Here is a 9,478-nt window from a genome sequence, read left to right as displayed (position 1 = left end):
TTCATGAGGAATGTGGAATTTGGTAAAGCGTGATGAATATTTTAGTTACCAGGACAAAAAGGCTGAAAACTTCAAAATTTGTGCACAAATCCAGTTTTATTTCAGTTACATTCTTCAGTAGCTATATAGAATCCCCTAGAAACTGGACTTTAGCTGAACTAAGTACGATCAGTCTTATTAAAAACCCAAATCTTTGCCCAATCAGTTTTGAAAGTCATTGTGCATGAAGCATTTCACTGCTCCTATTTAAAACAAGATCTGACAAACAAAATTGTAAAAAACAAAAGGTAAAAAATGCACAAAACTATCAAAATGGCCTAGAGCATTAAAACCGAAGAGCCTTAATTAAAAAAAAAAAAAAAAAAAAAAAAAACACCCTATTAATTTATACGTGGTAAGTAAGAAATGGGAAAAAAATATTAGACCAAGGAAAAAAAAAAAAAAAAAAAAAAAAAGAGCTGCTGTTAATTGTATCTAGGGTACTACTCATAGGTACGAGTGACTGGAAGCTTGGAAGAATATATATTTATTAATTACTTTGAGAGCGTACATAAACGTAGGCCTACTAAGTAGTGTCAGACGATGTTTAAAACCCTATTTCTGACATTCTCAGTGTGGTATCAGAAGTGGAATTAAAAGGAGGCTAGAATCAGAAAGTAAACTACTTAATTCTGACAGGAGCCTAAGAAAAGGCATCTAACCTCTGAAGTAGTTTACGGCACTAGTTAACTTAGTGTCCCACAATCAGCATTTGCTCGGGGGAGCTGCGGGAGGCCTGGAAGCTGCCCTAGTGTACTCCTATGTACAAGGTATAGAAACATAGCTGGCCATCAGCCTCAGCCCTGCAAGTCTTCCGTCCCTGGTTAAACATTCAGCAGGTCTTATGCAAACACGTGCTGGCGCTTCTCAGTTGTTCTCCTGTGGCACTGCGATCGCCTAAAAGGAAAGAGGAGAGGTTGCTGTTTAAGGGAAGAGACAGTCACTGCCTGCTCCGTGGTCTCAGCATGGGCCTTTACTCCCAGAGTAGCTCAGCACCTTAAAATACTTGCTGCATTTCCTTTCAGTACTCCTTGCCACAGTGTTAGGGAGGGCACTGTGCACCTGACAAAACCATCCTGTCCGTTGGCTCTGTGTGACCACGAGCCCTCAGCATAGGGATAGCGGAGGAGTGCTTCTCCCTGCAGGCAATCTTCTCTCTCTACTTCATGTTAACAGACACTGCTTGAAAGTCCAGCTTGGAAGACAGGCTGCAAAAAGAAACTGCCTCCTGCAGCAAAATTCCTGGCAGCAGGAACTGATGCTGTGACACCTAAGACGAAATCAGTTTTCCCTCAGTGAACTTTTGCATCTGCATTCTCATGATTTGTACCTGAGTGGCATACACAGTTACTTCCATGGGCAAGTCCTTGGATGTACTACATACTATTTTAATTATTAGGCCTACCTAACTTACTAGGTATTTACTGCAGAGTTGGTTAATTAAGACTTCATCATGGTCAGAAGCCACTAGGGATTTACCTGTGTGTTTTACCTGCAGAAAAGAGCACTGAAAGTGCTTTAGCTAGGCAGATTTTATCACTCATGGAAGATATACAAGTATACTTTACTCTCTTGGTAGTTCTAGCTTATAGCTCTCTGTCTTCCCATGTCCTTTTTGAGATTCAGTAAGCAGAAGAAAGTTTGATTTTCCAGTCAGCTTTCCAGAAACCCTCATTGAGACGAGAAGGTTTTTGTAGTGTGAAGTCATTTCAGGCAGCTGGATGGCCCAGACTCGTTACCACATTCTCCCTTACTGGAATTTCATTTACAGGAATTCATGAAAGAGACCCAATGATTAAAATTTGCCTCTCTCCTGTAAGCCAGATCAAATTTCCCACAAAAGGTACAAACAGTGCCAGATGGTTACAGGTCAAAAGTAGGAAAACAGTCCAAGTCAAAACATCTAGTCTTGCTTGTTATCTGACATACTTCATATTCAATAAATACTTAAAACAAAAAGAATGCAAGCAAACACTGAATTATTGCGTGAATTTTGTTCAATATTTTTCCATGTTAATTTCACTTTAAAATCTGCATTATAAATTTGAGTTTACTTTCTCAAGGACTTTTCAAACTCTGGAATGTCAAAGTTTGTGTTTCAGCTGTTTGGTTAAGTTGTAATCGTGCAATATGATAAGCTTCAAAGAAACGGTTTACTTGGTACTTGTCCATTATATAACTTCACCTGGATCTTACTAACTGCTCGCCCCAGGAAACTCCTGAGCACTGATTTTTCTGGCTTCATTAAAGGTGAAAGTGTTCTGTATCTGACAAAACCAGACAGTCTTTGAACCTCTGTGGCTGAACATCAAGAATCTCTTTTCTCCCCATATAAGGAGTTATGTTTCCCAATGCACAGAAGAGTGCTACAATGAACCCTATTAAACTCTCCCAGATGTCCTAGCTTAGTCCCCCAAAGCTGATCTTAAGATTTCTTTTCTACCCAAATAAAAGCTCCTGCTACTGCTTAAGAATGCAGACAACCAGCCTAATCTCACTCTCAGAGAAAGTCTTCCTGTGTTTAAAACAACCGACTTGAAATGTGATGCCTTTTGGCAGAAGAGTTTAGGCAGGAAATGTTACACATGACTTAAGTTGGCCAAAACAGTGCAGCTGCTTCATAGTTTTCCATTGTCTGGGTTGCATTTAACATAATTTGCTGCCTGAAGATGCTTAGCTAGTAGCAAAATTCTCATTAATCCTCCTCATTAATCAGCTCAGAATTGATCTCCTGCTGATGAAGGGGAGGCAAGCTGCAAAGCAGGGAATTCCACATGAGGGAAGTACAAATCAAGTAGTATTTGGAAACAGGTTTTATGCCGGCCCTAGCTAGGGATGCCCTGGGAAAGGTGGGGCTGCCGGACCTGCGCAGGCAAGAGGGAAGCACTCATCCTTGCAGGGGTTCAGAGCTCAGTATTGGGCAGCGAGCGTGTTATGTCATACTTACACAGTGAGTTCTTTCTCCAAACTGGCTGTAGAACGTCATCTTGACTTTGTGCTTGTGTCCAGTCCTCTGATCAAAGGTGTTGCAGCTGTCGAAGGGTGGGCTGTACAAATGCAGGCTAACAGCAGTCTCTGTGTGGCTTATATTCTCCACACGGTGCAGGCCAATGGAGTCTAGAGCAGTGAGGGCATGAAATGACAGACTGTGTTAGCAGGAAGATTTAATAAGATCACATATGCCTGGGAAAATATTTTCTAAACCAAAACTCATGAGCAAGCCAGTTAGGCATGCCCCCACTTTTATGGGCAACAGCTAAGTCAGTAGAAGGATTTTGATTGCTGTTCTCTAGCACAGGTTCCTAAATACAATGGTAACTCAAAACATGTATTGCCTTCCCCACTTCGTGTAACTTCTGGATTATCTGCTACAGCACAAAGGCAAATAGAAATCCAGAGAAACGTAAGGAAGGCCATGCTGTAATTTTCTACCTAGCATTCCAAACAGTCTTAAATGGTTTTTACTTTTCTAGGACATGCTCCTAGATATGTACTCAAGTTATAGATACTCAAGAAACAGGAAGGGTTGTGTTTCTAAAAATTAGCAAGAGATTTCACAGGGAAAAAGTTTTTTAATTGCTAATTTTTAGCCCAGTAACAAGGATATCAGTGACATTACAAGTCAGCTATACGTATCTGGGGCATGGGCAGAGATATAGCTGTCTTCTACTGCAGCATCTGTTTCCTCATTAATCCTTCCAGTTTATTAGTTTGGAGAACTAGCCTGCTCTTTTGACTAAGGTGACAAATTACTAGAGATTGGCATACTTCCAAACTTAACTGAATAGTAAGCATAATTGAACATGTAATAATACAAGGCACTGTCTGTTGTGCGGTTACTAATGAAGTAACAGCACTTTCTGTGATGGTGGAGTAGAAATCAAGCTATTACATAAACCTGTAAGGCATGAAGAATCACTTACACAAAACAAATGCAAACACATTTGCATTCTACTCTAAAGTGGAGGTTTTGAGCTACTTAAGAGACCTTGAATTTTAAATTTATGACTCTGTTGTAAAAACAACTCAGGCCTTTGTACTTGAATTAATACGTTATGTAATACCTAGACCTGTATTGTGCAACACAGGCATGATACCCTGAGAAACAAGAGTACACTCTTAACTCTGATACATCTGAATTGTAAGCCCTACGTGTTGTTAACATAGTGTATCTAAATAGAGGATGTGGGGGAAAAAGTCCTAAATCTGTGCTCACCTAATGGAATATTCAAATAAACACTTTTTAGTGGGTTCTAACCTTAAAGTACAAGAGCAGCCAAGAAGCATGCAATAGAAATACGAAGGTCACTCACTGTTGAAATAGTTAGGGCAATCACCACACTATCAGTGTTTTCCTTCTACTTGTTTTACCTATTTCTTTAAAAGCAAACCATCTGTTAGGAAACATGGCAGAGATTCAAACTGCCTCAGAGAACTAACTGGATATCAAATTTGTTTAAAACAACTGAAAAAGCTTTGGATCAGATGCACACAGGTCACAATTGATTGCATCAGAAAGAACTGCACAGGTAGGAGAGCCTGACTGAGTCTGAGAGCCCACATTCCTGGCATGGGATCAGCAGATGTGTCAAATGCCTACTTGCATTTCCTGTCCTATGGATTTTATGTTTTCACTTACTGTGGCACACCTTCAGCAGAGGACTGCAGACCACTGGTCTGTCTTTCTTCCCCAATGCTCTCATCCTGGCCTCGTCCGTAACCCAACAGAAGGCTCCCTCCATCTGGGGAGTTCCCAAGCTCAGCCTCACAAGGCATGTGCTCCAGTTTTCAACTGATCACATAAAAGGCAGATGGTCCCCTTCTCTGACATTTTACCTTTGTTCTGCTAAACTCATTGCTGTTCAGTATGATGTGCAACGTCTTTCATAGCATCAGACTATGCTAAACCCAGCAGGCCACTCCAGGACAACCTCCAGTGCAGCACAAGGTGGTGATAGTTACAGATACATGTAATAGCATGGATTTAGTACCTAGGGAGCCTTACTGGTAGAGACCTAGTCGTCTTTCAGCATCTGCTGAGTCAGACAATTTTTATGTAGATTGGGTAAATCTAAGCATTTCTGCTGACACTGCACTTCAGCACTACAGGCTTAACTTGATGATTTGACAAGAAGAGGCACTGAGGATCAGGGTCTCTGCCCCCAGATGGTCACTTTATTCCACACACAGCTTTTGCTGTTCATTTGCCACCTAGGATTTCTACGAGTGACAAAAAGAACTATTTATTTGGAAAAAAAAAAAAAATCAATGTCATGGAGCTATTTAAACTTTGGCTCCCTTATTTCTCTCAAGAATACTGTTCAAAGTCTATGTTTACAAGCAATCTCAGACTACGGATACAATGCTGAGGGCTGCTTGATCTGGAGGCATACTTAAGAATCAAGCAATTGATGCAATGTTTAAGCATGAGTTAAAAGGACATTTTTTGGTCTGTTTCACTGAATCTAAATATAGGTTTGTACAGAATCTAGAGAGCCATGTTCTTAAACTGTGCAGAAAGCCGTTAGTATTACATTGTTAAAGGTAGGACACTAGAGCGCAGATGAACTCCTCTCTCAGGAATAAGACTCATGGATACGTAATTGTCAAAATAAGCTGAATAGCTTACCATTAATGTAGGCGCATTGATTTTCCCTCAAAACTCGCTCGGATTTCTTAGTCATCTCACCATTCCCTTTTTTCTCAGGCCATTCAAACAGAGTCTCCTTTAGATTTCCCTGGAGGATCTTCATAAAGCAGTGTGAGTCAGTGTGATCATGGATGCTGCTATATATGTAAAAACAATAACCAAACTCAGTGTGATATGTATATTTCATTTCAGCACAGCAAACAGGACAGGTAGCATAGCATATAGTATCTGGACATAACCCAAGAATGAAAATCCACTGCACATGGGTCACACATAACAGTCTTAGGAAAAAAACCATTCACAGTGACTAAAGTATGCTTACTTAACTTACTTACTTAACTTAACTTACTTAAAGTATGCTTTCTAAAGCTACTTTAGAAAGGGCTGACATAAGCTCACATACAGGACTTGGAGAAGAGTCAGATACTGGCCAACTCATGACTTTGCCCCAGAGAAATACAGAGCAAAGCTGAAGGAGGGAGGAGGACAGAAAAATTCTTCAGGACACAAAACCACTTGTGGGTCAAGGAAGAAATCAACGCCTTCCACAGTAACCCCAGGCAGAAGCTAGTGTAAACTTAGAAGTATACCTGATACTTGATGATCCACCATGCTCACTCCCAAAACATGGGAGAATTGAGCTACCTTTGTTTCATGTCTATAGTCTTTTTACTGCTGCAGTGCACAAGCATTTGTTGTAGAAAAAAATCTGTGACTCTGACAGTACTAAGTACTAACCAGCTACAGTAAGCTGCTGATTTCACTGGTTTGGCAAAACATGAACAGCAGGATAAGGTATGATTTGTCTGCTTGCTGTCTCCTTGTCCCGAAGCATGTTTTAACTACTACATTTGAAGACATATGGACTAAACATGTTTAGTTTTGGTTTTATTTTTTAAAATAGTGGACTAACTGTTATAGAAGCCTAGGGATAGGGATTAGGACAAAGGGAGAGATCTCCACTCATCAGGAGCGAGGAAGAAGGGGGAATTTGACCCTCCTGAACTACAGTGATACTGAATTTCAGTCAAAAACTTGGTACTTTTATGTTACTGTTTTCAGTAAGCAAATATCAGGCTTTCTTACAAATGAAGGTGTCAAGAAAGCAGAGCTTGCTTCAAGCACAGAACAGTTCACAAATGCCATATCATCATGCTCCTTCCACAAGCCATGAGAACAATCTGATCATGAAGGATGCAAAAACAACTTGTGATCTCAGACTAGCTCTAGCAAATGCACCTCCACAGAGTTTGATATAAATTATAGGCTCTGTGGGAACAGGCCAGAAGGAGTAGAAGTGGTGAACTTGGTTCCTGTATCCCTCTGAGTATAACGTCATGGACTTCCCTAGAGAACGCTGTAAATTTTCAATTGTACACCCAATTAAAACAAATGAAAAAAACACTCTGACATCTCCTTAGGTTTTCTATTCATGCATAAGAATAAACAGTTAAAACCCGCATGTTTTGTTACTCCATATTTTGTTTTAGCCAACATTTTGTGAAAGGGACAGATTCTAGCTTTACATTTGTAGGACTACACAACCCAGCGTAGAGTGTGTGTACACAACTCAGAAGGCCACATCAGCAGTGTGGTCTGTTTTGAGAGAGCGAACCTAAAGAAAGCCAAATCCCAACTACTCCTGGAAAGGGGCTCCCTCTTCACAGCCTGCAGTCCTAGCCCAAACCTATTTTTCTCACCTTGCCACAGAGGCAGGATTTAAACACCATGAAAGAACAAAGACTATTTAAACTGCACCAAGTCCTGCTTCTGCAACCAAGTGTTGTACAAGTCTGTTTCACGGGGTCTGTTCAACCTCTCTGTTCTCCCTCGCATAGGACCTGCTGTATCTCTGGGACTAAAAATTTCCTCTGACAGAAAGGAAGATTAGATTCAGTAGAAAAACAGGGCATTGTTAAAAGAGTGCTCTAAAAATGTTCATGAGGTACAAGCTCACAAAAGATACAGTAAATATTCAGGACCAATAGCTCCGCACTGCTTCGTTTCCAGACACTTCCTGATAGCTGACAGAGGGCTAATTATTTTTCTCTTTATGTATGACAGTGGAAGATACAGTGGCTTTCTATCTGTTTGCTAAAGCCATAGATTTCAGATACAAACCTGCCATGCCCTTCACCCCAGCACAAGATCATCAAGTTGAACTTTCCGTTTCCATTGTCCACAAGATTTCTTGTATACCTGAAACACAAAGTGTTCGCTTTTTACTGTACTGATATGCCTGTAAAAGACAATATTATACAGACATATTTATGAAGGAAGTTTGTGACATGTAAAAATCCTTTTTGTTCTTTTTCTTAAAGCCAAGTTTTCCTTTGAAAAAAAAAGAAACTGTATTTCTAACTTTTTTTTTTTTTGTAAGAGTTCTTTGATCAGGAAGAAAAAAGACAATATTTCAGAATCATATTGCTTTGAATAACATAGAGGACTGGAGTTTGGGAACTGTGCGACTAGAGTGGTAGACAGGATCAAATCAAAATAGCTTTTGAATGAAGTCACTTCAGCAGCTGGCTTATAATTAGAAACAGAGGACTGCAATGAAACAAGGAAAATACATGGTTACAGTCTTCTGCAGCTCCTTTTCAGATATTCTTGGCCCTCCTTCTGTTACGCAGCACTCATTTGTACAAAGCCAGAAAACGAAGGGAATAAGGCTTTTTGTATGTGGTCTTCTGATTCTGTTCCTCAGAGTTCTGAGTCTTGTACTGTAGCATTTGTGTGTGGATAAAACACCTACAGGGTCACTTCTGCCAGTACCTACTATTAAAAAAAGTTTATCAGAATAAAATTTCTTAAAAAGATTTTTCATGTGCTAACTTGTAAGTGGCCAGAATAAGCTTGCTTCTAAATGCTTTCTATTGATATGCCTGTTCTAGATTGTGATTTGCTCTCAGGGCTTGAAAACATCTTTGATAGCAATATCTTACATTACTCTCCTCTCACTCTCCTGCAAGCCCTCCCAGAGCTGCTGCTTTTCTCATTCTCTTGAAGAGTTCACTACAGAAGGGATTGGGATTTTGCTCTATAAGTGACTTTCCATAGTGAGGCTCTTCTGATCCTGGCCTGATGCTTCTAGCTGTTATGGTGGGACCACCCACTGGAACATTCTGATTTCATTTTTGCTTGTTGTGATTATTTGCACTTTACTTTGCCAAGAAAAGCAAATATTTATGCCAATGACAGGATGCCTCACAATCACCTAAAAGATGCAAGCAGGTGCACACAGAAAGTGCACTTACACCAACAATATCCCCATAAGACCACTCTATTTTACTCAAGATAGGATGCTCATACAAATCACTTTCAAAGCATAGCATGTATATCTATCTATGCCTCTCACTGCATGCACAACTTGTTCATATAATAGGTAGACATATTTTTACCCTGATATCAGAACGTAAGCAATGAACGTTGGCATTTGATTAAGCTTTCAAGTGCTGTTATTTCTGTACAGGTCTGGCTGGCCAAAAACAAAAGGCTGCCATGCATACTTACCATGTTAGCACATTTTATTTTCCTGATTCTTAATTCCCTATGTTCCATTACAAATTCCATGATTTATTCTGAACGGAGGAAAGTCAACACAAGGGGAAGGGAGGCTAAAAAAAAGTCAACCCATGCTTTCATGATAGCAAGGTTAAAAGGAAAGGGGTTGGTTTGTTTGTTTTTAAGGAAGCACTCAAATAAAATTTGTATTGCAATTTAAGACCGGCAAGCCACCAATGACAGGAATAAATCAGTTTTCGCTAAGTAGGAGCGACTCAAAACCCT

At 40.0% G+C, this 9,478-nt stretch overlaps 1 protein-coding gene across 1 annotated transcript; it reads right to left on the bottom strand.

Moving 5' to 3' along the window:
* Window positions 1-557: 557 nt before the first annotated feature.
* CDO1 (cysteine dioxygenase type 1) lies at window positions 558-7,888 on the bottom strand (the record flags this gene model as incomplete). The annotated part of the gene is made up of 4 exons (XM_010144220.1): window positions 558-936; window positions 2,987-3,156; window positions 5,669-5,826; window positions 7,811-7,888. Coding segments are annotated over 4 exons (436 nt in total), but the record flags the coding sequence as incomplete, so codon positions are not given.
* Window positions 7,889-9,478: the final 1,590 nt, after the last annotated feature.

Source organism: Buceros rhinoceros, unplaced genomic scaffold (genome assembly GCF_000710305.1).
Source record: "Buceros rhinoceros silvestris isolate BGI_N320 unplaced genomic scaffold, ASM71030v1 scaffold29719, whole genome shotgun sequence".
NCBI lineage: Eukaryota > Metazoa > Chordata > Aves > Bucerotiformes > Bucerotidae > Buceros > Buceros rhinoceros.
Note: the sequence above shows the minus strand (reverse complement) of the source record. Positions and strands in the feature narration are given on the sequence as shown.